This window comes from Corella eumyota, chromosome 7 (assembly GCF_963082875.1).
Source record: "Corella eumyota chromosome 7, kaCorEumy4.1, whole genome shotgun sequence".
Classification (NCBI taxonomy): Eukaryota; Metazoa; Chordata; class Ascidiacea; order Phlebobranchia; family Corellidae; genus Corella; species Corella eumyota.
Window position 1 is genome coordinate 799,915 of NC_137496.1, and position 27,414 is coordinate 827,328.

The 27,414-nt window shown below is 32.4% G+C and overlaps 4 protein-coding genes and 1 pseudogene across 4 annotated transcripts; 1 reads left to right on the forward strand and 4 right to left on the reverse strand.

Moving 5' to 3' along the window:
• Positions 1-324: 324 nt before the first annotated feature.
• On the reverse strand, positions 325-3,155 carry LOC145759945 (cytochrome P450 2E1-like). Its single transcript, XM_082573799.1, has 8 exons — positions 2,954-3,155; positions 2,575-2,750; positions 2,289-2,410; positions 1,691-1,830; positions 1,372-1,490; positions 1,042-1,245; positions 804-922; positions 325-659 (listed from the first exon to the last, which is right to left on the reverse strand). Exons 1-8 carry the CDS (start codon positions 3,121-3,123, stop codon positions 330-332), a joined length of 1,380 nt encoding a protein of 459 aa, XP_082429925.1. The 5' UTR covers positions 3,124-3,155; the 3' UTR covers positions 325-329.
• Positions 3,156-3,511: 356 nt separating this feature from the next.
• Positions 3,512-6,052, reverse strand: LOC145759884 (cytochrome P450 2E1-like). The gene is made up of 8 exons (XM_082573740.1): positions 5,834-6,052; positions 5,580-5,755; positions 5,397-5,518; positions 5,012-5,151; positions 4,824-4,942; positions 4,429-4,602; positions 4,104-4,258; positions 3,512-4,016 (listed from the first exon to the last, which is right to left on the reverse strand). The coding sequence occupies exons 1-8, from the start codon at positions 6,001-6,003 to the stop codon at positions 3,687-3,689; spliced, it is 1,386 nt and encodes a 461-aa protein (XP_082429866.1). The 5' UTR covers positions 6,004-6,052; the 3' UTR covers positions 3,512-3,686.
• Positions 6,053-6,492: 440 nt separating this feature from the next.
• Positions 6,493-8,530, reverse strand: LOC145759658 (uncharacterized). Its single transcript, XM_082573507.1, has 7 exons — positions 8,349-8,530; positions 8,040-8,284; positions 7,676-7,827; positions 7,413-7,574; positions 7,108-7,240; positions 6,800-6,896; positions 6,493-6,742 (listed from the first exon to the last, which is right to left on the reverse strand). Exons 1-7 carry the CDS (start codon positions 8,428-8,430, stop codon positions 6,693-6,695), a joined length of 921 nt encoding a protein of 306 aa, XP_082429633.1. The 5' UTR covers positions 8,431-8,530; the 3' UTR covers positions 6,493-6,692.
• Positions 8,531-9,463: 933 nt separating this feature from the next.
• LOC145759564 (ATP-dependent translocase ABCB1-like) lies at positions 9,464-17,129 on the reverse strand. Its single transcript, XM_082573417.1, has 24 exons — positions 17,008-17,129; positions 16,811-16,913; positions 16,127-16,332; positions 15,750-15,861; positions 15,546-15,679; positions 15,261-15,432; positions 14,966-15,090; positions 14,644-14,857; positions 14,098-14,280; positions 13,793-13,909; positions 13,086-13,298; positions 12,814-12,994; positions 12,531-12,740; positions 12,245-12,424; positions 11,934-12,112; positions 11,632-11,842; positions 11,377-11,492; positions 11,122-11,261; positions 10,884-11,024; positions 10,625-10,781; positions 10,350-10,547; positions 9,974-10,180; positions 9,749-9,895; positions 9,464-9,670 (listed from the first exon to the last, which is right to left on the reverse strand). The coding sequence occupies exons 1-24, from the start codon at positions 17,127-17,129 to the stop codon at positions 9,464-9,466; spliced, it is 3,975 nt and encodes a 1,324-aa protein (XP_082429543.1).
• A 1,104-nt stretch (positions 17,130-18,233) lies between these two features.
• On the forward strand, positions 18,234-26,090 carry LOC145759565 (ATP-dependent translocase ABCB1-like; annotated as a pseudogene).
• The last annotated feature ends 1,324 nt before the right edge of the window (positions 26,091-27,414 follow it).

The window sequence follows — 27,414 nt, forward strand, 5'->3', positions numbered from 1 at the left end:
ATTACTTTTCTCAGAAAACGTTTAGTGAACATTTTTCCTGTGAGTCGGCTTTTGAAATATGACTTTATATCACGATTCTTACAAACTTTCCCACCTTTTTATTTAAATACTGCGTTCACTTGTCATATGCTAACATGTAACGGGTATTTCCCCTCAAAAATGTTTTTTTTTGTTAAGGTTTATTGATGTATATACAAAACGATTCTTAAATGCAAAGATTACAAATTATACAAAGCATGCCGCCAGGCTGAAGAAATAACGCCTATACGGCTTAAATCTAAAATGTACACAAGATTACATATATCTATACATATATTTGGGTAGACTGTTTATCTTCTGGTTAACTTGACTTTGAAATGCGGTGGTGCCAGAATTCCAATAAACCTTCCCTTCATATCCTCGTCGCTAAGCTCCGTAAGTAGTTCTATATCAAAGTGAAGAACTAATACCATGAGAAACTGTCTCATTTCGACAGTTGCTGTGCGATGTGCCACACACTTTCTCCAGCCCATACCAAAGGGAACAACCGATTTGTTCCAGAAATGCTTTCCATCGCTGTCAATAAACCGCTCTGGTATAAATTCCTCTGGGTTTGGAAAGGTTTCAGGGTCGTGCTGGATGCTCCATAAGTTGGGCATTACAGCCATTCCCTTTGGCACCTTTAAACATTAATTATATTGGTGAAGTTACTCTACATCTTGCGCAATTAAGTTATGGCTTGCCCTACGATAAATTTCACAATGATCTTATATATAACTTAGCAAGGGCCAATGGGTTACTTATTACAAAAAAGATGTGCCTACAGCATATCCGTTTAAACTTGTGTCTTTAGTTGTTTCACGAAACAAGCTAGTTGGCGCTATAGGTCTAATTCTTTTGGCTTCTTCCACGACTGCTTTAAGGTAATTAAGGTGCTTGAATTCTGTCTGAATCGCTTCCTCAATAGGATGTTTGCGGGCGGCTGAATAAGAGAACATGTTATTTAATTAGTTAGAGCAGTAAAAGCGAATACATGCAAATAATAATGAAAAATTTTGTAGCTTGTTTCTTGATCTTTAAAATTTGATTTACGATCAAACGCTCCATCCAGTTCCTCTCTTAACTTTCTCATTTTCTCTGGATTAAGTAGAAGATATAGAAGTGCCCACAAGCATTCGGATGCGGTTGTAAGAGATCCTGCGTAGATTAGATCTTCAAACAAAGTTGCCAAAGATACCAAGTCTTCCTTGGACGGAGATTCTTTCTCTATAAAAAATTTATGTTAATTCTTAGCCAATTTTTTAAATGCTAAAAATAGAAGTCTTCTATAAATAACAGCTTTTGTTAAATGTGACATTAGTTTTGCTTGGCATTATATAAAAGTGTTCGGACCTTGGTAAAAACAGGTGACGAGGTCAGGCCTTCGATGATCTTCTTTTCTTCTATGATGCACCATTTCAGTAAGCTCCTTTATTATTTCAGTTCTTCTATCTTTTACACCGCGCAAAAATCTGCAAAAAATTGGTTGAAGGTTCTTAATTTTTCCCTTGAATAGTTGTTTATTTATTATATGGTAGGTGCCAATTTCGATAAACTATGCAGTCTTGTCAACTTTATTGCAAGCACAATGTTAATGTAATAAAAAGCATGTTACTTAGGGACATGTTTTATTTGATTATATAAAGCACAATAATTTTTTTTAAGTTTCTACCCGTGAAAAGGAGAAAGTGGTGCAAGCCATGGAAGAAACAACAATGTTCCAAACATCTTGCTATAAGAAGTTTCATAAATCTCACCAACAAGTTTTGTCAACTTCGGGTTATCAATCCTGAAACGTCGAGAGTAACAAGTCTAAAAATATTGAAAAATGTTTTTTAGCAAATCGTTATTGAAAGTACAACTATTTGATTGCTTGCCAAAACAAGATGTCTAGAAGCTATGACAAAGTGTTTTTATTCAAGCTAATATGTAATTCGTGCAAGCCGGATGCTTCTTAGCTTTACAGTCAATCACCAATTTTATGTGCAACCAGTTTACACATATGGCAATGATATATATGCCTCACTGTTTACGGAAACTAACCGGTTTTATACGTATATCACGTTTACATAACAGTTTGAGTTATTTACATTTCCACCTATGTTAAAATGGTTAGTAATCAATAATATCTGATCAATATTTTGATGTTTTGTCACCAATCTGTTATGACAATTGGGTGTAACCATTTTAAGTTGCAAAAAAGGTGATACCAAAGGCATGTATTCAAGTAACGGTTTGCAAATGAAGCAATAAGATGTTGTTTCACTTACCTTCATTACAACGTTTGCTGTAGCTGATGTCATGTAATCATGTAATGAGATTTCTTCGTTCACTTTTTCGTTCAGAAATTCAACCAAGTGTTCAGCTTCACGTGCAACCGATTGGTGAATTTCTGAAACATAATTATTACAATATTTTTATTTCTGTTAGATAATGCCCTTGAAATGCGATAACAAAAAAAACTTTTAAACACCAACTTTTAACATGATTTTGTGAGGTGCTTAACGCATGATAATTTTTCTGTTATCGACAAACTATTTTGTTTTTAAAAATTACGTTTCTTCATGTGTTGCAATGCATGGGTTGTAAACTTATTCCACTTCACCCAATGCTCTCCATATTGTACAAAGAATAGCCCGTTGTGTTCGCGCATGTCTTCCAGAATTTGCCCTTCAATTCTTCCAGAGAAGCTGCTTGCCTTTTCAACCATAGCCTCATGGTTGGCTTGGTATCTAAATATATTTATTTAAGATAAAGCTTTAAAGATTATTCTGCATTTGTTTATAGAAAATGTAATTTTGAATCAACCGAACTAATGCTTAAACCATTTGATATAACAAGTCTCAGATATTTACCGCGAAAGATTGAAAATATAGTTTTTTAAAACAGTTGTTTTAAATTTACAATTTACAATACAACTTAATTAGAACCATACCCCTGAATAGCTAAGACTTCCCGGCTACCGATTTTTAGTTTAAACACCGGACCATAATCGTTCCTTGCCCAATCATCAAGAACTCTTTCACGATATTCTCCCAAAGAAAACATTGACCCAAAGATGGGCCAACCTCGTGGCCCTGGAAGAGGTTTTAATGATTCGCACATTGTTTACTATTTTTAATTATCCAATTTACAAGTTTTCAAACAACTGAATCTACTAAAAATCCTTATTTATAACGTGTGGTTATTTACCAATAAATTAAAACATTTAAACTTTTCTGATTCAACTTATTGTTTTTTATACAAATTTTTTGTTACAATAACAGACATTGCACTTATTAAAATACTGTGGCTGTGATTAATTGCCATAATGTCATCAAAATTCGAATCATTTGATTGATGATTGAAATCTAAATTTATTCATATCCGGATCGTGAATGTAAACTTTAGTTTTGTCTCGTCAGCCTAAATGGCACAAATGCATCCTTTTTAATAACTTTGCTTTGGTTATTTTATTGTCTGTATTACACATTTAAATATACCTTCATATTTTAATAACAACTTGTATTATTACAAGTAAATTGTTACAACAACACGACAGAAACATATATATAATAAAACACTATACAACAACATATAAAAAACGTGACAAAAACATTTGTACAATGCTTTTCAGTAATAACATAGTCCATGATTATAAGTTACTGAAGATTGTCAACAAAAACAGTTTATCTTTTTGTTAATTTGACCTTGAAATGTGGTGGTGCCATTATACCAATAAACCTTCCTTTCATTTCCTCGTCGCTAAGCTCAGTAAGTAGTTCTATATTATAATTAAGAACCATCCCTAAGATGAATATCTGCATTTCAACGTTTGCCATTTTGTAACCAACACAGTCTCTCCATCCCATGCCAAAGGCAACAACATGTTTGCTAGCCTCAAATTTGCCGTCACTATCTATAAATCTCTCTGGTTTAAACTCTTCAGGCTCAGGGAATACTTCTGGATCATGTTGAGCACTCCATAAGTTTGGCATCACAGCCATTCCTTTTGGAACCTAGTAAAATTAAGTTGAATTTACATTTATGGTTAACAAATCAAAATCATTTTAAGATCTTAAACTAAAGGGGTATCAAAGTTCTACCTTGAATCCCATTAAACTTGTTTCTTCAGTTGTTTCACGGAACAAGCTAGTTGGTGCTATTGGTCGAATACGTTTAGCTTCCTCTACGACTGCTTGAAGGTAAGGTAACTTGTCCAAACCTCCTTGCAAGGCTAGTTCAATTGGCTGATCATAATCTGTAACAGGGTTATGTTAAAGTTGTGCAAACCTAATATACTTTGTATAAACGATTTGATGATCACTATATAAAAAGTAAAAGAACAGATTTGGTCAGGTTTGCTTATTAAAACTTTCGAAAACTACATAAGCTTTTAATGCTCACTAAAGCTAGTTTGAGCTATTTTACCTCCAAGTACACTGTCAACCTCTTGTTGTAGTTTTGCCATTTTTTCTGGGTTACGTAAAAGATACAAAATGCCCCACAAACATTCAGATCCAGTTGTAAGCGATCCTGCGTATAGCATATCCTCAAACAGAAATGCCAATGATTTTATGTCATTTTCTGATGGTTCTTCATTTCCTATTTAAAAAAAGTATATTGTTTCAATATAAATTTGGAAAATTTTACTGATACATCATAATACATTATTATCATAGGAAAGTTATAAAACCGAAGATTTTTTTACTTTCATTCTCCTAACTTGTGCGGGAATACTTTTATTTAAAAATTATTTCCATACCACCAAAACCTTCTTACTCTAAAACATATCAACCTAGCCATCGTACAACCCTTACTCTTACTTCTGTAGTAACAGCTAACTAGATCAGGACTTTTCCCCTCTTCTTCTCTTCTTTCGTGAATCAAATCGGTAAGTTGCTTTATTATTCTCTTTCGTCTTGCTTTAACTTCATCCAAAAACCTTGAAAAAATTAATATCGTAACATACATAGGGTATCATTGGAAAAGATCAAACTATTATTAAGCTTACGAGCAGAACGGAAACAATTTGCCAAGTCCGGGAAGAAATAAGAGAAGACCAAACTTTTTATCATAAGATGTTTTGTAGATGTTATCAACAAGTTTAGTTAGGGTCGGGTCATCAATCTCATACCGCTTGGACAAGCATGACTGAAAATATATTAACAATGTATTTTAACAAACAAAAAATAATATTGACGAACAAAATACAACAGTTTGTTACATTGCAAAAGGAAATAAATTATGTATAGTTATAACATAAACTAACAAACTGTCATCATCTACAATTTCACATCAACACATTTCATGATTAATATTCCGCCATTTATTTTATTTGTTTACAAAAATTACATATCAGTAAATCCACCACATTTATCAACTTTGTTTTTATTTACCTCCAAAACAACATTTGCCATGGTTGCAGTAAAGTAATCTTGAAGAGACATTTTAATTCCAACTTTGCCATCCATAAACTCAACTAAATGCTGTCCTTCCCGACAAATAGCTCTTCTAGTTTCTAAATATTAGTAAAAAATGAAATTGTAGGCCTATTTTATACTGAAACATGTAATTCTTACGTTTACATATGTCGCTTATTCCATTGGTCGCAAACTTTCTCCAAACTTCCCAATGTTCCCCATACTGAACGAAAAACAAGCCGTTGTTATTTCGCATTGCTTTCAACACCGGGGCTTCAATTCGCCCCGCAAAACTTTTGGCTTTTTCCACCATAGATTCGTGCAATGCATCATACCTTAAAACAAATGCAAGTACAATGTAAATTTCAATGCAGTCTTATAATGTTTTTGTGATACCAGACAAACACTCTTACCCTTGTATAGCCAATACTTCGCGACTTCCTATTTTTACTTTAAAGACCGGCCCGTAATATTTGTTAGCCCATTCAGTTAATGTTCTTCCTCGGTATTCTCCCAGGGAAAACATGGATCCAAATATAGGAAGTCCATGAGGACCTGGAAGAGGTTTCAGATCATCTGACATTTTTTTAACTTCTTTTAATAAAAAATTTAAATCTTACAATAAAACAACGTAGTAGTGCTAAAAACTAAATTATGGTTTATCTTAAATTATGTTGTAATAAGATTTCGATCTTAGTTATAAATCTGATTTTAGTTATGTAATACTAACAACAAACCGATTAACCACACCCTACAATTACAATGATCAACTACTTTAGATTTATATAACAAATCAAAACATGATAGATTGTTTGTAGTTCCTGTATTAGTGACAATAAATTCATTATTTCGACAGATATTATTAGTTATTTATGATTACTTAATTTATTATGAATTTGTTGAAATTCATAGATATCAATACTTATTTAGAATATTTTTGTAATAATTTTATTTCTGTTGGGGAAATTCCCAAGAAATGTCATTCGAAAGTTTTCGCTCGTGTTTTAAAATTTTAAGTTTTAAAAGTTGTTTTGTTTCCACGGAATATTAAGGAAAAGGTATTTATGTTTATTAAAAACTTTATATTTACATAAAGATTATAATCTTAGTTTATTTTTCCATAATTTGCCAAACAAATTGCAACACAACAAAAGTAATTAAACAATATTCCAACATTGTATTATTTTTAACATTCAAATCATATTTATTCATTTGCAAATTAAAAACATGGTATATAAATATAAAAACATAATTTTTAAGTTTTCATTTCTTTCAGTCAAGTGGGTATTTCAGTAATTGGGTAATCTCAACATAATCTGAAACTAAAAAAAATATATTTTGCACATAAACATAAAATCAAATTTTTTTTTGTTACTTACTATCATCGGGTTTTAAAAATCCTTTTCTTAAAAGAAAGTCTAGAGTTACGGCTGCACAATTTGGTTTAAATTCACTTGAAACTATAAGTTCCTTTGCCTACAAACACAAACATTGGAATTATCAAACCAATTTACAAACCTATACATTCTACTAAGTTACCAAAATCCTCTTGTATCTGTTTAGTTTATGTATAGAATTTTGTACTTTGTGTACTTACCAAGCTTCCATTCTTCCCAAAAACACATTTTTATATTTCACACACGTAGTTTTGCTTGAAACATTTAACAAAATAAATAACATAAGTTACCTCCTCAATTGTACAAAGTTTAAAATCTTGTACTTCTCCATCTACCATAGTAGGAATAAAATTAATTGGAATTTCAAGATCAAAACAGTATTGTACATCTCTTTGAATGCCCCTCTCATCCTCATATATATAACTGTAAATGCAAACAATATATATATATATATAAAAATTAATTTCTGGAATAAAGGAATTGGTTTTGGTGATAACTGGCCCTATTCACTAATCTCTATACATTTTTTGTTATATAACCTAACTATTAATAAAGCTTTTAATTTTTAGGCCATTTAATAAAGTATGAACAATGCCTTATCATTCCCACTGGAAGAGCTTTAACAGCCAACTCTTTAGGTATCCCAGCTTCTTCTTCACATTCTTTTATAATTGTTTCATAAATTCCAATTCCCCTTCCCTTTCCCCCTGCCACCATGTTGTCAAGTTTGTTGGGAAAAGTTGCTTTTGTAGAAGATCTGTGTATTATATTAACTAATATTTATAGGTTAATTTTAGGTTTATAAAAGTCCTTTATTTTTTTATATATTTTATATACTAGGTAATGTTATTAAGATACCTTCTTGCAATCCATAAACATATTCCTTTTACAGGATGGTTGACATATCCATTCATGTGGGAACCATAAGCCTTTATACCGAATATGGAGACAGCTGCCCTTTCCATGCAAAATAATGGAGGATCATTCGCTTGAAAGGAGACATCATACATCTTCATATAAAAGTTAGTTATTGCATGAATTTTATTTAAAAGTTCCGATTTTTTGCATGGTTTACTAGTTTTTTGTACATTTAAATGCTCCTTAAGGTATAAGGTTAATTTAGAACATGGCTTTAATAAGGATTAAATTGTAAGTACTTTTAAATTCAGTTTTAAGAATTGCTATTTTATATTTAAAAGACATAGTATAAAACATTTCGAACCTCATTCCTCCAACCTAATAATGCAACATGGGCTTTATTTAATGCCATATCCTTAAGCATTTCATTAAACACTTCGGTACGCTCTTCAAAAGTTTTTAAATTAGGATTCAATATCACAGTTTCATGGCCCACATTTTGAATAGTAAAAACATTTGGGTATTTCTTAAGTTGAGGTAAAAACTCATCTTTAATAAGACCAACTTGAACTTTGCCAACATAAAATGGGAGGGTCTTGGTTGGGGTATCTGCATGTAATGTAAATTAAACATATATATTCAATGTTTAAACTCTTTGACCTTCTGACCTTACCTGTAAAAATATGGGAGTTTAACTTTTTGACAAGAGCAAGCAAACTGCTGGAGTAAGACTTTGATGGTGTAGTGTTATTCATATTTAATTTACTGTATCATACTATATTACAAAGTGTTCTACATATGCTATACTAAAGGAAATGCATTTAAGTATTATCAATGCATTTCCTATACCAGTTGTAAGACATTGTAAGGGATTGCCCTTGCAAATGTACAACTTTAAGCATGGTAAACGGGTAAACTTCTCCCCAAAATATAAAAACAAAATTAATTTTATTTTGTATTTTAAATGCTTATTTAATCAACAAAATTATAGTAAGCTTAAATATAAATTTGTATCAGTTAAAGGTACTGTAATTGCGCATTGTCCGTTAGCCTATACAAATATTAAACCGGCAGCGTGGTGTAGTGGTAAGAACTCTTGTTACACCACACATGAGGTCGTGGGTTCAATCCCCACTGATCTCATGCTGTAGCGCCCTTGAGTAAGGCGTTATAAATGGTATGAACTCCTGCTGAGCCAGCACTTAATCAGCAGCATAATTACCGGGCAATTATAGTCTTTATAATATTCCAAACTGCCACAGGCAACTCGAGACTGGGTCGGAGTATCTATGTTTAAGTCGCGCATTTGAGTTTCCCACATCGAGGATAAAGATATGTACAAAAAATATTACCCTACCGATTACACAGTTTAAGTGTGTTTTACCTACATATTTTTCTTAATTAATATTGTAAATAGCTAATTTAACCAATAGAATGTTACATTATGCTTTCTAACATGTTTAATGAATTACGAATTCAATCAATTTATTTTATTTGAAAATCAGAAGCATTAACTGAATTAAATTTTTAACATAAAGTTTGAACAGAAATTGTGTACAAAATATTATCAATAAATTAAATTGTTTATACGACTTACAAACATAGAATTTTTCAGTAAATAAACACTTAAGGATGTTGACAATTACAAATATATAAAAAGACTATTAGAGTGATAAACTACGGCAAAACAGCAACGGCTGTGACAATTTTTTGGCCTATTGCGTGGATTTTCGCAATACAACCAATAAGTCAATTGTTTACTGGACTTGTCTTTTTTTGCAAGATTGTTCACCCTGCTTTTGGGTGCAATTGTGCATTAACCAAACTAAAGTAGGATCCCTTTAGAGCAATAAGTTCAGCATGAGTTCCTGTTTCAACGACAGATCCGTTTTCTATAACTGCAATGACGTCAGCATTCTTGACGGTCGACAACCGATGAGCAATAATAATGGTCGTTCTACCTTGACTGGCTGCATCTAATGCATCTTGTACAACCTGAAAAAGATTAATTTTGAATAAATAATCCATTTTGGTTGGTAAAGAATACATTGCAAGAATTTTATAATTCTATACCTTTTCACTTTCTGCATCCAGTGCAGATGTAGCTTCGTCAAGCAGCAAAACTTTCGGGTTTCTCAGCAAAGCACGAGCGATGGCAACTCTCTGTTTCTGTCCTCCAGATAACTGGGTTCCTTTTGCCCCAACATTGGTTTCATAACCCTGAAAAACAAACGTTTAAAAATTTAAAACAAAACTTTTCCATAGTTATTAAACTTTTTCGTTTTTATTTTGACTTACCTCTGGTAAACCTGAAATGAAATCATGAATATTTGCGTTCTTGGCAGCAGTAACAACCTCCTTAATATCAGCATATCTTGTATTATCTCCATATCTGATGTTATCTGCGATTGATCGATCGAATAAAACTGGTTCTTGTGAAACAATTCCCATTTTCGAACGAAGCCAGGATATTTGAAGATCTTTGAGATTTTTGTTCTCCAGAAACTGTTGATTATAATTTATACGTTACATTTTCAACGATTTTCTCATTTCAAATCTTTATAATCATGTTAGCTATCTTGTTGTTAATAAGTTAGATATGGTATTACCAAACAGTTTTATTTATAGTTGATTCTTGTAGATGAAAAAAAATATTTTAAAAGAAGACACCTACCACTTGGCCTTCTACCGGGTCATAAAATCTCTCCAGCAACTGAATACAGGTTGACTTTCCACATCCACTTTGTCCAACCAAGGCAACAGTTTGTCCAGGTAGAACTTGTGTTGTTAAACCTTTCAACACTTGAACGTCTGGACGAGTTGGGTAGTTGAACTTGATATCGTTGTAGTTGATTTTCCCATCGACTTGTTTCTAATAAAAAAAACGCTGCGATTTAAAAATTGTATTTATCTTAAAATAATTTTATCAGAGATCAAATATAATTTTACCAGATCCTCTCCCTTGCCACTGTATGTATCTATGCTTGGCACTCGATCAAACAATTTAAACATTCTTGCTGCTGATATTTTAGCTTGGGCGTAATCAGGAGCAAAAGAACTTGTTTGTCCAACTGACATTGCTCCAAATATGACAGCCATTAAACATCTGCGAAAGAAAGTGTAATCAAAAGATGATTAATCTTATAACATACCAAAGTCTTAGCAAACAGGTTGATAATGCCACCAATTTTATGTTATTAAATCTTACTTAAAAACGTTTTCAAATGTCATTAATCTCTCATCAACAAGCCAAGCTCCAAAACGAAATGCAGCAGCATATGCAAAGAAGACAATACATTGGGAAAATCCGAACGATATTCCATAGGAGTAAGCCTTCTTCACAGATTGCCTGTGAAATAAAGTATAATATAGTGGTATTCTTATCAAGATAACAGGGCAAATTCCACTACAAAAATATATGCGTTTTTTAAAAATATTTAACTTACTGGTATGGAACAAACAAAGATGCTTCGTAATTTCTGAAGAACCTCGTCTCTTTAGTAAGTGAAGCCACAGTTCGAAGATTCAGAGTAGCCTCAGTTGCTATTTTTCCTGCTTCCTCATAAGCTTTGTTCTCTTGCGAGGACTGTAACAATAAACACACAAAAATCTCTTAAAATAAGTTTTAAAAAGTTACTTAAAATTCTAATGATAATTTTTGTGACTTTTTTTTACAGTAAAACCAAATTTAATGCTTTTACCTGTCCGGTAAGCACCCGCATTTGCAGCATACCAGCAAACATCATGAATGGAACAAAAGCTAACACAAGTAAAGTCAACTGCCATCCATAAGCAAAAGCAATTCCTAGGGCGACTCCTGAAATGTACAAATTGTAAATTATGTGAAAGTTTTCCCATCGTATAAATGCTTTATAGTAATAACGTATTATCATGAAACTGAATAAGAAACGTTTATTAACTTATAGATGTTGACAAGTCATGAGATGTTTACTTACCCAGCGCGCAGATACTTTGAATTGCTGTGCCAGCCCTTACGCCAGTACAGCCTTGCACTTTTGAAGCATCAGTTGCTAGCCTGGTTGTAAGAGCTCCAGTGCTGTTTAAATGGTCATCAAAGTAACCGACATCTTGTCTCAGCATTGCTCGAAATCCTCGAGATCTTAATCTTGAAGTTAACTCTTCGCCGGATTTTGCAAACGACATTGCCTGGAAAAAAGGGTAGTAAATCAAAGTTTGCTGAAATCACTTTCTACTGCTTGTTAACAGCATCGATTATGACAAGATTTTGTTATTATACCTGAACAACATTAGCCAAAAATGCGCATAACCCAATCCCACAAAAGAGAAGTGAATATGCAAAGATTCTTGTTTCTTGTTCTTCCTGATCAGTCAAAGAAAACACGTTTAAAATCTCAGAAAACAAAATAGCAAACACTGGTTGGATTCCTCCATTTACAGCAGCACCAATGCAGCCAGCTAACCATTAAAATAAACCAATTTAAACCAATAAATAAGACAGATACCAAACATTTATAAAATCATGACGTTGTTAAGTTGTTTTTATCAAAAAATAAATCTTATGGCTAAGAAAAGGCTTTTTTAACTTACAAAGAATGTACAGGGATTCGGGTTTGTTAAGAGCAATAATCCTGGAGAACCCAACATCAGGAAGATCTTCGTCAATCTCCTCTTCTTTCAAATCCACTTCCTTTTCGGTTCCTCCGGATTTAATGCTGGTTCCGCTCAACAATCTTTTTCTTTTCACTGACGTTACTTTCTCCAAAGTGACTGAAATTTTGATTTTTTTATAATAACATCACTATTTTAAGTTAAGCCTTTTTGTTATCCTTGTATTAGGTGTTACAAGTAAAAATAATTAGGACGATTTACTCACCTCTCTTGAAATTTTCTTCATTATCTTCTGCTATTACTTCATCTGCGTTGTAACTTTGCATGTTGACAAGATTTTGGTAAACTCCGTTCTCAACTTTCAGTAACTCATCGTGATTTCCTGCTTCCAATGCTCTACCTTCGTGAAATCCAATAATTTTGTCCGCGTTTCTGATTGTCGACAATCGATGAGCAATCATTATTGTTGTACGCCCTATATTAAAATCAATTTAAATTTTACAGCATTAAAAATATTTTGGGCTTATATATTATATATTAGATAATACCTTCTGATGCCTTATCAAGTGCAGATTGTACGATTGCCTCACTTTCTGTATCCAAAGCAGATGTAGCCTCGTCCAATAACATAACTTTTGGGTCACGCACGATAGCACGAGCGATGGCGATTCTCTGCTTCTGTCCTCCGCTCATTTGAGCTCCACCTTCTCCAACCATCGTCTCAAATTTCTATACAAAGAAAAATTAAATGAATTTTTTTAAAACAACCTAAAAAAATGTTGATGATTTTAATCGTACAACTTATAATTATTATTCTTACATGTGGAAGTTTCATGATGAAGTCGTAAGCATTTGATTTCTTTGTTGCTTCTTGAATCTCTTGGTCAGTGACGCCATCACAACCATATCGAATATTTTCAGCGATGGTTGTGTCAAAAAGAATTGGTTCTTGGGACACCACACCAATATGTTCACGAAGCCATTTCACATTCAATGTTCGAATATCAACTCCATCAAGTTCAACTACCCCTTTCTAAATAATAAATTATGCAATATTCACATTTTATTAATCAAAACTTGAAATATTTTAGTATTGCTTACATTAAAAAGCAAAATGAAATTGCTATTAACCCGTGATGTTTAATTATATGTTTATGGACTACATTTTTAATGTGGTATTGGTTAATTATTAAAAACACTTAAAATATCTTCGTATGGTTATAACCAATATTTGTCAAAGATATTTTAGTCGTAGCAACGAGTAAAGTTCAATTTGTTTTGGTATTTATAACAGATCTTTAATAACACCTAAGTTTTCTTTCTCTTAACTCGGTAAAAACTGGTTCATTACATCGATTATTCGGTTTTCGATCACCCAATATTATTACAGATTTAAAATGTTGTAATCTCATAAAATTTTAACAGCTCCAATAAAACATCCTGTTAGTAATGGCAACCTATGTTCGGCTTATCATAAACCTTGCTTTATTATCGCTCTTTGAAATATATTGTTTTAGCCTTGTTTACCTGTGGGTCATAAAATCGCTGGATAAGTTGGACGCATGTACTCTTTCCACATCCACTTTGTCCACATAGAGCCAGCGATTTCCCACTCTCAGCAACGAACGACACACCATGTAACACCTAGAATAGATACAAACGTTAATGTTTGCCTTAACAAGGTTTAATTCTTATTACATATGGGAATGTAATTATTAAACTACCCTTTCGGATTTAACGTTATGGTGATCAATTTAATTACTTGTACTGGATCATTTTCGTTTTTAATGAAAGACTTGTTAACTAAATAAAATATTTTTTTTAATGTTAACCTGGACATCAGTTCTTGATGGATAAGTAAAGTCGACATTTTTAAACTCGATACGACCGGTTACTCTGTCAGGTTTGTGGCCAGCTTCAGACATGCTGTCGATCGGTGGAACTCGGTCAATAATCTCAAACACTTTGTAAGCTGCAGCTTTGGCCGCCGAAAAGTATTCCATATTACTGCCCGCCTAGAACACGAATTCCAATTAGAGTATGTTTGCTTTGTATGTTTACTAGCAAACAGTGTGTTTTACCTAATATGTGCCTAGTCATCGTAATGGTAAAAATAGCAAGGCCATAAACTCACTCAACTTTTACAAACTATAATTTTTAAACTTAACGACAATGAAGTTGCAGGAACTGGCAATAAAAAATTGACCAATATTCTAACTCTTCCTTATTAGGTGAATTTTAAATTTACAATCAAACGTATTTTAGCACATTACGTAACAATTTACATTTTATTTAAAGGTTTTACTGTTTGTTTATTTTATAAAACGTTGTTAGCTAAACAATTACCACTAAAAGAAATAAAAAGAGCTTTTTATTACCCCTCCTAAAGAGAAGGCTCCAATAAGTACTCCAAAGAAAGTGGTTAGCATGGATCCTGTGTCTAACTTGCCCTCAAAAATAAGTGTGCTACCATACCAAAAAGCAAGTCCATACGTACTAAACATTATAAGGAAAACTGTGCCAAGGCCAAACCCAGAAACCATTCCTTTTTTTATGCCAACTTTTTTGGCAGTTAGAAGATTCTTGTCGTACCTACAGTTGAAGTTAAAGTGTTTTAAAAGCTTGTTTTTTAAACTCGACAACATAACACCAATATTTTTAAATGGTCTAATTTCAATTAGTCAAAAATATTAACACCACCTTTCGCACTCTTTTTCCTCCCCACCAAACGCAACAACAGTTCTTAACGAAGAAATCACTTCTTCAGCAACAGCTCCCGCCTTTGCGTAAGCATCGAGTTCTTTTTTAGTAAACGATGTAGCTATCTGAACAAACAAAAATCAGATAATGGGACAAGCGCCTATATGTTATCAATTTTTCGTTTTAACTAGGATACCAAGAGATTTATGACTACATATTCTTAATTAAAAAGATTCCACATTTATATAAATCAAACCTTTAAGTCCAACTTTAACGTTAATATTATAAAACGTACCCTAAACATAACTGCTGCAGACACCATTAGCAGTGGTGAGACTGCTAAAACGACAAGTGCTAGTTGCCACCCGTACACAAAACCAATTACAAGACCAGCAACAGCTCGGCAAACCATTTGAAATGAAAGCGAAACTTTGTCGCTAATACCGTCTTGAATTTTCGTTACATCGCTGAAAACAAAAAAATCTTTACTTAAAGTTTTTAGGTACTCTAACATGCAGTTATAGACATGGTGTAAAGGTCTTAACTGTAACCTTTTTTTTGCATATTTTACATTTCTTACTCGGCAAGTCTTGTGTTGAGTTCTCCAGTAGAGTTAAGATCAAAGAATGAGATATCTTGGCGAAGAATGCTTCTAAAGAAAGCGACTCGAATTCTTCTTACTTGGCGGACAGCTTGCATCATCCAACATGTAACCTTTTAGTAAAAAACCTTGGTGAAAATGTGATACAAATGATAATTTAAACACAACTTAATAGACAAGTACCTGCACACTGGCAAAGACCAAAATGCCTATAGCCAAGTAAGTGTAGTAAAGCGAATATTGTGCCATTGAGCTTTGTATATCTGCCGCATCTTTCAAGATCTGTACAAAGTCCCTGCAACAAAAGAAAATTAATAAATTCAAGATTAAACTTTTACTGAATTAATTAAATTATGTGCAATTAATGGTTTACAATAACTAAGTAAGGAATTATGTATTTTCCAAGAGATTAGATAATGCATTTGTAAACCAGTAGTGGGTAACCAATTTCTCTACTTGACATATCATTTTTCTAACTTGTCACTTAACAAAAACTAAGGTATAAAGGTGTCTTTATACTAATTTCAGAAGGCATAAGTTAGTATTCATGCCATACTTACAACTCTGTGGAATCTTCCGGAATAATTCCCATTTCTTTGCATAAAGAAAAGTTGAATTCACATTTAACATAAGTACCAAAGTCCACGAAGCTATTGGTCATATCACCAAAGAAGATAAACATCACTGGCAATGAGGCACCGTGAATAGCAGCTGAGACTGTTCCAAGTATGATCAGAAGAATGTCGGTCGTATCAGCATAACGAAACTGTGTAAAAATACACATGATTATAACACATCAAGTGTTTTATAGCCAAACAACTTATTCAAGTGAAAGATGCTACCAAAATCTTTTAATTTAAAAAAATTACACTTAAACAACAATTTATTTTTACGCCGTCCATTAAGATTAAAGGTATTATGTTAACAAAACCTAATCTTACAAGTTATGTAATTTCATGTTTGCACAACCACGTTTTACATTTATAAGTAATCATAGATGTTATGTTTTTAGCATGTAGTGGTCCCGTTAAAAAAGTAAATTTAGGCTATACCCTCATAATATGGTTAAAAAGTTGGCCTTCTCACATTAAGGAAAGTATATAAGATTAAAATTTCATACAAATGAAATATGAACAGGGGGTGTTACATTTCATAATAAGGCTGAAAAAACTGACCTAAGTCAAGGATATTTTAAAATATATTGGCCCAAAATAGTCTTCTTTTCCACTTTTGTAAAGACTTACAATTTTGTAATAATTCACAGTTTTAATTTCTTCTGGTTCATCTTTTTTCTCTTCACTATTTCCCGAACTTCCTGAACTACTTCCACTACTTGAACTAGAACTTCTGTTTAACATAAGATACATGTGTTTATTATGTAAGTATAGTTGGTTTAGGTTATAAATACTTGCTGCATTTTTGCGTATTTGAAATATCTTACTTATATTGATCCTTGCCATTTCTGTATTTTAAGTCGTCGATATCATCATATGTGCTTCCATCTGGGTTAAGTTTGGTTATTTTTTTTACTTGGATTGCTTCTGTTTCATTTCTTGGCGCCATTTTGGCAAAATTTGCAAACTTTTACTCTATTAAAAATTATCACCATATAGCATCTACCTATACAAAACAAAAATTTCTTTGTTTAGAAATAAGTATTAAATACAACTCAAGTTGACCTAGATTTCGTTTTTCTGTTGTTGCACCGAAACATGTGATACTTTTGGTCTGGTAACAGATTAACTAGCTTTAATTAAAACAAGTTTTAACTTTCTCTCTATTTATACCAGGTGCCTGGGCGGTGGTCATAATCATTAAAACTGTTTCAGCACAGTTGCGCAACGACCAAGGGACAACATGTTAATCATTAAACCTTTTTCTGTTTTGAACGAGATAAATATATGGGTAAAGTTTAATTAAACAAAGTGTAACAATGTCAAATAAATTACGATATAAATTCAATATTTGCTTTTTTCTAACAGAGCAGTGACGCTCTACTAATATGGTGTTTGATAGTTTTCCTTTTGGATTACACCATTTAAATGATTTTTAATGGCAAAACATCCATGCAGGTTTGGAGAAATAAATGTAAATCTTTAAATCATTGCCATAATTGTTTAAAACGTTTTCTTTATTTAAAAGTTTTTTATAGAAAGTGAAAAGAAAATATATTTTAAATTTGTTCAACAAGGGCTTGATTTTTTGGTAACTTAAAGTTGACATTAAAAGATTTTTTGTTGTACACCAAAAGGGAACTTGAATTTTGTTATCTTTTATTTACCCCAACACACCGCTAGTGTCGGTCAATGTTTGCCAACAAAATTTAATACCATTTGATCCTATCATAAAAATATATACATTAAAATATCCCACATTTAACCGTTACAAAAAAAGCAAAATTAAGTTAAATTAATGCATAAGAATTGTTTTATTGGAAATATAAAAACTTTTTCAAGGACAATTTTAAATACTTAAAAAAATTAATGATTAATCAGCTTGATTGTTTACCAACACACAACGTAATTTCTCTTCACCAAGACTACAGTCGTTGTAGCAAGTTGTACTATTTTAAAGAACCGTAGTAAATCTGTAAAAGCTTTACTAAAATGATATATATTTATTTTTAAGATGGTTGAACATAAGAATAGAAGTTAAACTTGAGAAGAAATGTCTTTAAATCTACATAGAAAAAGAGAAGTAACAAGTTTTTCAAAGTTTTCCGTCGATGATATTTACAACATCAAGTAGGTTTTTTTTGTAAATACAAAGTATTAAAATGCTTTTATAAATAATAACTTATTTTAAAAATAAAAGTGTTTACAAAAAACGCAATGTTTAGAACTGAAACAGAGTCTTCCAATGTAGAAAACAAAGAAAAAGAATATGCAGCGGCCGAAAGTGTCAGCTACTATAAATTGGTAAATACGTATTAATTTGTCTTAAAGAATAATTTTGTCCTAGTCCTTATAATTAACTTTACATGTTTTGCTTAGTTCAGATATGCTGATAAGATCGACTACCTCTTATTAACCACTGGAACATTGGCTGCAGCAATGCACGGTGCAGCAGTTCCTTTAATCTTTATTGTGTTTGGTGATATGACTAACAGTTTTGTTGCTTTTGGAGTATTTGAACCATGCAATTTTAACTACACTGTGTGCAAAGAAATGGGAATTATTCCAGAAAACACAACTCTTAGGTTGGTAAAGTAACAGCTAAAAAATAAAGAATAAATGTGTCACTTACATAGGTTTATATTGTTGCAGAAATTTTACCGAGTTAATTCAAAACGCTTTAAACTTGAACGAAGAGATTGTTGAATACACCTTGCAATATACTTATCTAGCTTGTGCAGTACTTATTCTAGCTACAATACAAGTATGATCTAGTTGAAACAATTAGATTAAGTTTGTATTTTTTAAAATATGTGAATTTTTCTACTATTAAGGTATCCTGTTGGAGTCTGCAAGCGATTAGACAAGTTAGAAGAATTCGTGTTGATTTCTTTAGAAGCATTCTCCGCCAAGACATCTCGTTTTATGATCTCAACTCTACAGGGGAACTTAACACAAGACTTGCCGAGTATAAACACTTTGTTAAGGATTATAAGGCATAAGTATTGGAATAATTAATACTTTACTAGGAATATTATTAATTTCTTCATTTACCCAGTGATATAAATCGCATCCAAGAAGGAATTGGAGATAAAGCATCTATTTCCTTTCAATATGCATGCAGAAGTGTTACTGGAATTATTATTGGGTTGTTCTATGGCTGGCAATTAACTCTTGTTGAGTTAGCTATCACACCTCTTATTGGATTGGGTGTTGCAGCCATGTTTAAGGTATCTTACTTGTTTAACAAATGTATGTATTTATATATTTACCTTAAACAGCTTGACCTTACCAAATTGTTCATAAGCATGTTGTAAAATTCTTTTTACCGAGAAATGTTTAAAATAAAGTTCTAAAATTGTGCAGTCTACTACTTACTACACTGAGAAAGAGTTAGATGCGTATGCAAAGGCAGGGTCCATAGCTGAAGAAGTAATATCATCAATTCGAACTGTGTTTGCGTTCGGTGGTCAGGATTCAGAATGTAAAAGGTATATGGTATAGTAAAAACTTATCTATTACAAAGAATAAGATCGTCGCGTGTTTTGTTAATCAAACACATATTTGTTTACATTAAGTTGAAGATTTTTTAAGTTGAATTACTTTATATTTAAACAATATCACTTGCTTTTTAGATACGATGAAAACTTAAAAAGAGCTCGCAAGGTTGGAATAAAAAAGGGTTTTGCTACTGGACTAGGACTTGGATTCTTGTATTTGATTATTTACGTGACTTATTCGATTGCGTTCTGGTATGGAAGTCAGTTAATATTTGATGGGATTCTTGATGTAGGGACAATGATGACAACATTTTCTTGTGTTCTTATTGGAGCAATTTCTTTAGGAGGGGTAAGTAGATTTTTAACACAATTTTATTAAATATGTAATAATGTTATATACAAGATTTGGTATAGCTTGAATTTATTGTAAAACAGACTACACATTGTGTAGGTTGCATCACCTATCTGATTTAAAATATATTTAAAACTTGACAATTTTAGGCTGGTAGCAGTATGGAATATTTTTCAGCCGCCAAGGCTGCAGCTTACAAAGTGTTTGAGATTATTGACCGAGTTCCACCGATCGACAGCATGTCTGAAGCTGGCCACAAACCTGACAAAGTGACTGGTCGTATCGAGTTTAAAAATGTCGACTTCACTTATCCATCAAGAACTGATGTTCAGGTTTGTGCAAATACAAGATTGTTTTGATTTCAAAGGGCAATAGAACATTGACAAAAGGTTGTTAACTTTTACTAAACAATAATGTTTTGGAGAAAGTTTCAAAAAGTCATTATTTATTCTATAAAAACATGGAGAAAATATATATGTCAAGTTAAATTAAATATTTATTAGGGATCCAATGACTTAGCAAAACTTTATAAGAAGGCCAAAGCAGGTCAGTGTTATAAAGGTTAAGAATATGATTTCTATTTACAGGTGTTACATGGTGTGTCGTTCGTTGCTGAGAGTGGGAAATCGTTGGCTCTATGTGGACAAAGTGGATGTGGAAAGAGTACATGCGTCCAACTTATCCAACGATTTTATGATCCACAAGTAACTAACATTTGCAGTTAAAACTAAATATAAATAGTTCTCTTATATATATAGTATTGAGCAGTTCTTATTAGTTAATGTTAACTACTGGACGACAAAGTTTCTATAGCTTTCTATAAAGCTGTACAAAGTTTACTAAAGTTTGTTGAACTTTTAATCCTAGTCTTGTTTGTTTAGTAACCCAATCTTTATTACTATTTACTTAAGTAGTTTTTAGAATTTTTATTATATTATGAGTTTTCTATTAGGCATAAAAGTATTTATTGGTTAATGTGGTTTGGATTTTATTTTAAAGCTTCGTAGAGCATTTAAATTTTCAACTGTTTTATTTGTTATCATGTTTAAAGTAATGTGGGTTTTAATATAATGTTTGTTTAGAATGGAGTAGTTGAACTTGATGGAGTTGATATTCGAACATTGAACGTGAAATGGCTTCGTGAACATATTGGTGTGGTGTCCCAAGAACCAATTCTTTTTGACACAACCATCGCTGAAAATATTCGATATGGTCGTGATGACGTCACTGATCAAGAAATTCAAGAAGCAACAAAGAAATCGAACGCTTATGACTTCATCATGAAACTTCCACACGTGAGAATAATATTTCTAAGTTGTGCCATCACCTACATTAACATTTCTCCGAAGTTGTTTAAGGAATCTATTAAAATTCCTCTTTTTTCAGAAATTTGAGACGATGGTTGGAGAAGGTGGAGCTCAAATGAGCGGAGGACAGAAACAGAGAATCGCCATCGCTCGTGCAATTGTGCGTGACCCAAAAGTTATGTTATTGGATGAGGCTACATCGGCTTTGGATACAGAAAGTGAGGCGGTCGTACAAGCTGCACTTGATAAGGCATCAGAGGGTATTAACATATACATAAGCTCACTGGATAACTAATATATGTATACCATTTTGGTAAAATCTTAACCCTATTATAGAAAGTATTGCATTATTTGTGAGCAAAGGTAAAAACCCTGTAATATTTGAATTGATTTTAATATAGGACGTACAACAATAATGATTGCTCATCGATTGTCAACAATACGAAACGCGGACAAAATTATTGGATTTCACGAAGGAAGAGCATTGGAAGCAGGAGATCACGATGAGTTACTGAAAGTTGAAAACGGAGTTTACCAAAATCTCGTCAACATGCAAAGTTACAACGCAGATGAAGGTGGTAAATCATATCATTAACTAAAGTCTTTAAAAAATATTTGTTTTACTAAAAGAAACTTTGGGATAGAACAATTAACATCTTATTTTTCTTACATCAACAATATCAAAAAATTGTAATTTTTAGAGATTGTCAGCGATTTAAAAAGTGGAAACAAAAATAAAAAACGCTCTAAAAGTACAGTCAGCCAAGAATCATACGAAACTAACGATTTAAATAAAGAGAATGAAGACATTGAAGAAGATCTATCTGGCTTCTCTGTTTCAAGAGTGGCCGCTCTTAATAAACCAGAGCTTTTGTACATTATTCGTAAGTGCTTTATGTAGTTTTATTACTCTATATACATTTTAGTTGCATTATCAAATTAAACATGTTGTTGTTGTTGTGATGATAAATAACTTATGTTGGTGAGCTTCTGTTTTCAATAGTTTTACTTAACATAAACTTGCAAATTTTCAGTTGGTTGTGTTGCTGCTGCTATCAATGGTGGAAGCCAACCTTTCTTTGCAATTATTTTCTCTGAAATGATGGTAGTGTTCACCTTGGACGACCGAGAAGTACAAGAAGAAAAGATTGTCTTGTACAGCCTCTTGTTTTTTACTCTTGGAGTTATTTCTTTTTTTGCCAATACTATTCAGGTATTTTAATGCATCTTTTACAAGTCAAAGTAAAACTACATAACTTTGAAAACTGTTTTTTAATATGAGCAGCCTCTAGAATTCCATGTGACTTTTATAACTACATAATTTACTTCAAACGCTTTTAACTTATACTCTGTGCTAAAATATCACCAATTTCTTTGCAGCAAAACTAAAAATATGAGGTCACAAATGTACAAAAAAGATAATATCGAACATAACATTATCATTTACCAAAAAACTTACTCTCACAACAATAACATTTACTTTTTTTAGGCCTCATCTTTTGCAAAATCCGGCGAAGAGTTAACTTCAAGATTAAGATCTCAAGGATTTCGAGCAATGCTGAGACAAGATGTCGGTTATTTTGACGACCATTTAAACAGCACTGGTGCTCTTACAACCAGGCTAGCAACTGATGCATCCAGGGTACAGGGATGTACTGGTATTCAAGCTGGGATTGCTATACAGAGCATGTTTGCTATAGGTAAGTCCAAGGATAAGTTTTGCTTGTCAGGTCTAACTTAAACCTGCAAGTTTTTCAACTTTTTGTCCTTTTTGTTTGGATTTAACATGTTAAATTCTTTAGGATGTACTCTTGTTATTTCATTTTATTATGGATGGCGTTTGACTTTTGTTACACTTGCCTTTATACCTCCCATGATGATCAGTGGAATTGTTACAGTAAGGGTCATGATAGGAAAGGTAAGGTTTATAAAATATCTATTTGAAGCAGCATACATTTATCCAACATATACAAAAACCTACCCTATGTTTTATAAATCTTGTTAGGCTGGCGAAGTGTCGAAAGCTTATGAGGAAGCAGGTCAAATTGCATCAGAAGCAACTATCAACATTCGAACTGTTGCTTCACTTGCCAAAGAGGATCGATTTTTTGTGAGATACAACAACGCATTGGATTTACCTTACAGGTAAATAGTGTAATGTTTAAGTGTTTAGAAGTTGTCTAAATGTTATACCAATATATTTTGTGTATCTTTTATAGGAAATCTCTGAACAAGGCTTACTTTTATGGCCTGTCTTTTGGTTTTGCACAATGTGTGTTGTTCTTTGCTTTTGCTGCAACTTTTCGGTTTGGAGCTTGGTTGGTTGACCAAAGACTTATGAACTTTGAGGATGTGTTTACGTAAGTTACTCCAATTTATCCTACAAAACAAACTATCTATAGTTTTATTAGATATTGTCCAGGCAAGTTCATTTTTTATATGTTTGCATATGCTTTGTTTTAGATGTTTAATCGCTTTAATCTTTGGTGCACTAGCTGCTGGTCAAACCACTTCCTTTGCTCCTGATTATGCTCAAGCTAAACTGTCAGCTGCAAGAATGTTTAGGTTGTTTGATCGAGTACCGAGCATAGATAGCTACAACACTGAAGGAAATCAACTGGTAATGTTTTTATATTTATGTTATTTATTTATTCTTAATAAGAGAAGGCTATTTTTACTAAGTAATTATAGGGTATAGTTGTTGTTTTGCATTAGGAATGCTGCAATATGTAAGCAAGCGCATAAAGATTTTAACCTTTCCACATTTGTAGCTGGATTAAAATTAAACATGCTTTAAATGTGTTATAAATTCATTTGTTTTTTATAAATAGGAACAAATGGAAGGTAGAGTCGATTACTCAAACGTTAAGTTCAACTACCCAACTCGTCCAGACGTTCAAGTGTTGAAAGGTCTAACAACACAAGTTCTACCTGGACAAACTGTTGCCCTGGTTGGACAAAGTGGATGTGGAAAGTCGACCTGTATTCAGTTGCTGGAGAGATTCTACGACCCGGTAGATGGAGCTGTGGTGAGTACATAACATTATTCGTGGCTGCTAGCTAAGACTATTTGTGGCTGATATTGAATTGCTTATCTTCTTTTTAAATATACAAAAGACGAATGAATGAAAAATAATATATTTATCTTCTTTTTTTAGCATATGGAGGAAAGAAATTTGAAGGATCTTCGAATATCCTGGCTTCGATCGAAAATGGGAATTGTGTCACAAGAACCAGTTTTATTTGATCGATCAATCGCAGATAACATCAGATATGGAGATAATACAAGATATGCTGATATCAAGGAGGTTGTTACTGCTGCCAAGAATGCAAATATTCATGATTTCATTGAAACTCTTTCAGAGGTATGGAATTATTTTTTATAATTTAAAAGTATGACAATAATATAAACATTGAATTCGTATTTGAAAAAGCAACAAAAACTTAGAGTAGCTGACATACTGATGTAAAGGGAAACAATACTTATTTTTAAGGTTTATTTGCCTTAAGAATGAAAGAAAAAGTAGTTTTTATCTTTGTTATTCTAGTAGGCCTATGTTGAATGATGTGTGTTAACAAACGTCATAAAAGAAATTACCAAACCCTTTAAAACCGACATTTTTCTTTTAAAATAAAACTCTGTATTTGTACAAAAAATCACAAAAGATTGCAATCCAATGTAATATTAACCCCATGTTACGTCACAACTCAGTCAATATTAACTCATACTTGTATTTGAACACGGAACAATACACACAATACCTTAGCAACTGGGGGTGTTATGTAATATTTAATTAAGGAATTCAATAGAAAAGCAAACAGTTTGTGGTTAAAAGTCTTTTCTTATTACCCCCAATTATTTTTAGGAATTGAGCTTAAGTTACACCCTATTGATGATGGTAATATAACGCAACTATAAATAATAGTACATCATTTAAAACAAGTCATGGATTTTATTATAGCATATGCACCTAACCTAAGTACTTGACTTTTTTGCTATTTTTTTATAATTTTTTATTAATTTTATTAGATATATCCTCTATTTTTCAGGGTTATAAAACTAATGTTGGGGCAAAAGGAACCCAGTTATCTGGAGGACAGAAACAGAGAGTTGCCATCGCTCGAGCTTTGCTGAGAAATCCGAAAGTTTTGTTGCTTGATGAAGCTACATCTGCACTCGATGCAGAAAGTGAAAAGGTGACGTAGTCTGTCCTTAGTTTACTTTTATTAAAGGGTGATATTGTCACTTGGCCAAAACGTGTTAAAAATCGACCCTTTGGATTGTCTCTGGGTTATAAAATTGTTCCATGTTACTCTATAAGTTGACAGCATTCATGTAATGTGATTTGTTATTTGTTTACATTTATTAAATAGGGGCCAAGCATCGCTACCAGGCTACTAATACCATTTAAGTTCGATCATTTTAAACTGTCTAGGGCAACATAAGTATCCTAAGTTAAGAGGTTACATCACCCCTCCCACGTTGGTATTAATTGCCCTCTTATCATAGCACCTTTATCAACTTAAAGAATGTTAATTTTCAGGTTGTACAAGATGCATTAGATGCAGCCAGTCAAGGTAGAACGACCATCATTATTGCTCATCGGTTGTCGACCGTCAAGAATGCTGACGTCATTGCAGTTATAGAAAACGGATCTGTCGTTGAAACAGGAACTCATGCTGAACTTATTGCTCTAAAGGGATCCTACTTTAGTTTAGTTAATGCACAATTGCACGCCAAAACCGAATAATTTCTTTAAAATTAGAACAAGGTAATTCTTTTTAATTATTTGTATATAATGCATGTTTGTAGAAATTAACATTTTAATATTTTCCTCAAAGCCTTTCAATGCAAAACACTTAATTTACTTTAACTTAACCGAAATTATGCGCGCCAATGCAATACTTATAAAAATATATTTTTGTTTCAATCCATTCTTCGTGTTGTCTATTTAAAACCTGACCATAAACCGATTAGGAAACCAACTTAAATGTGAAAAGCGGTTTTTTAACACTTTGAACAATGTGCGCTGTACTATGACCACCAATGTTTAATGGTATACAGTTAACCTGCGCTTTATAGGACATGAAATTTTAAAGTTTAATATAAATTATTAATCCAAATTTTCAAATAAACTAATTTTTTATAATTATTTTCATCGAAATCATATAAAATAATATAACTATAAGGAGGCCACAACTATCACGCCCCTATAACGCCCATGTGATAAAAAATCCCATCTAACCAAATCGTGTCGTGTATTCATATTTGGGTTCTGTATATTTGTGGATTAATTTAATATGTCTGTTACGTCAGACTTATTATAAACAATAATTTTTTATGACGAACAAAACATGATTTTGCCAGCGCTAAAATAACGCTCGATCGCCTTATGCAACATCCTGTAAATTGTGACGTCACATAGTCAGTCACACGACGCGATCACATGGCTCACATGGCGTTTATGCTGTGTCATTCATGAAATCTGAGGCCGCATAGTTGGGCAATATCAATTTTCCTTTCCATTTTAATTCCCTCTACAACTTACGAAGCAATATAATTACACGTTTTAAATATAATCCGATATAGCGAATAATTATAACGCAGTGCATATTAAACGACGTATAGCAGCTTTTAATCTACATTTTAAACCTCATACCAAACGTTATGTAATTAAGTCGGCATATAACAAATATAGGACTAAAGCTGCTTACGCACATGCTAATTAATTTTCCTACATACCTAAAGCCATGCGCAAAATTTGCTGCACGTCAGACCTTTGTTAAGGCTGTATAGGCTAGGTTAAATCTATTAAGAAGTAAGTCTTAGTTTTTATTAACAAGAAAATTGTATTTAAAGGTTTTTGTATGTTTTTGTTTGCGATTAAAACTTGAAATTAGGTTTATTATATTCAGGGACATTAGTGTAAACATTTAATATCGTTTAAATGATTAATAGAATGTTGTTTAATTGTATTTAAATTCGATTGCAAATTAATTCGCAACAACAGGGAAAGTTATAAGCCGCATTTTAATCTGTGGTGCTTTATCTTAATTCGTAATATCTCGACATTT

What these genes read in the sequence shown, in the direction of transcription:
- LOC145759884 (XM_082573740.1), bottom strand. Translation starts at nt 6,003, where the DNA reads ATGTCAGATGATCTGAAACCTCTTCCAGGTCCTCATGGACTTCCTATA. An exon ending in AAATTGTTTCCGTTCTGCTC is followed by an intron (nt 4,943 to 5,011) that starts GTAAGCTTAATA and finishes AATTTTTTCAAG; the next exon opens with GTTTTTGGATGAAGTTAAAG. An exon ending in CAAGTTTAATGGGATTCAAG is followed by an intron (nt 4,017 to 4,103) that starts GTAGAACTTTGA and finishes TAATTTTACTAG; the next exon opens with GTTCCAAAAGGAATGGCTGT.
- LOC145759945 (XM_082573799.1), bottom strand. Translation starts at nt 3,123, where the DNA reads ATGTGCGAATCATTAAAACCTCTTCCAGGGCCACGAGGTTGGCCCATC. An exon ending in GAAGTCTTAGCTATTCAGGG is followed by an intron (nt 2,751 to 2,953) that starts GTATGGTTCTAA and finishes AAATATATTTAG; the next exon opens with ATACCAAGCCAACCATGAGG. An exon ending in CAGCAAACGTTGTAATGAAG is followed by an intron (nt 1,831 to 2,288) that starts GTAAGTGAAACA and finishes CAATATTTTTAG; the next exon opens with ACTTGTTACTCTCGACGTTT.
- LOC145759658 (XM_082573507.1), bottom strand. Translation starts at nt 8,430, where the DNA reads ATGAATAACACTACACCATCAAAGTCTTACTCCAGCAGTTTGCTTGCT. An exon ending in TATTAGGTTGGAGGAATGAG is followed by an intron (nt 7,828 to 8,039) that starts GTTCGAAATGTT and finishes TTTTATATGAAG; the next exon opens with ATGTATGATGTCTCCTTTCA. An exon ending in ATTTTTAAAACCCGATGATA is followed by an intron (nt 6,743 to 6,799) that starts GTAAGTAACAAA and finishes TATTTTTTTTAG; the next exon opens with TTTCAGATTATGTTGAGATT.
- LOC145759564 (XM_082573417.1), bottom strand. Translation starts at nt 17,129, where the DNA reads ATGGCGCCAAGAAATGAAACAGAAGCAATCCAAGTAAAAAAAATAACC. An exon ending in CTGTGAATTATTACAAAATT is followed by an intron (nt 16,333 to 16,810) that starts GTAAGTCTTTAC and finishes ATTTTTACACAG; the next exon opens with TTTCGTTATGCTGATACGAC. An exon ending in TGGATGCAGAAAGTGAAAAG is followed by an intron (nt 9,671 to 9,748) that starts GTATAGAATTAT and finishes AATCTTTTTCAG; the next exon opens with GTTGTACAAGATGCATTAGA.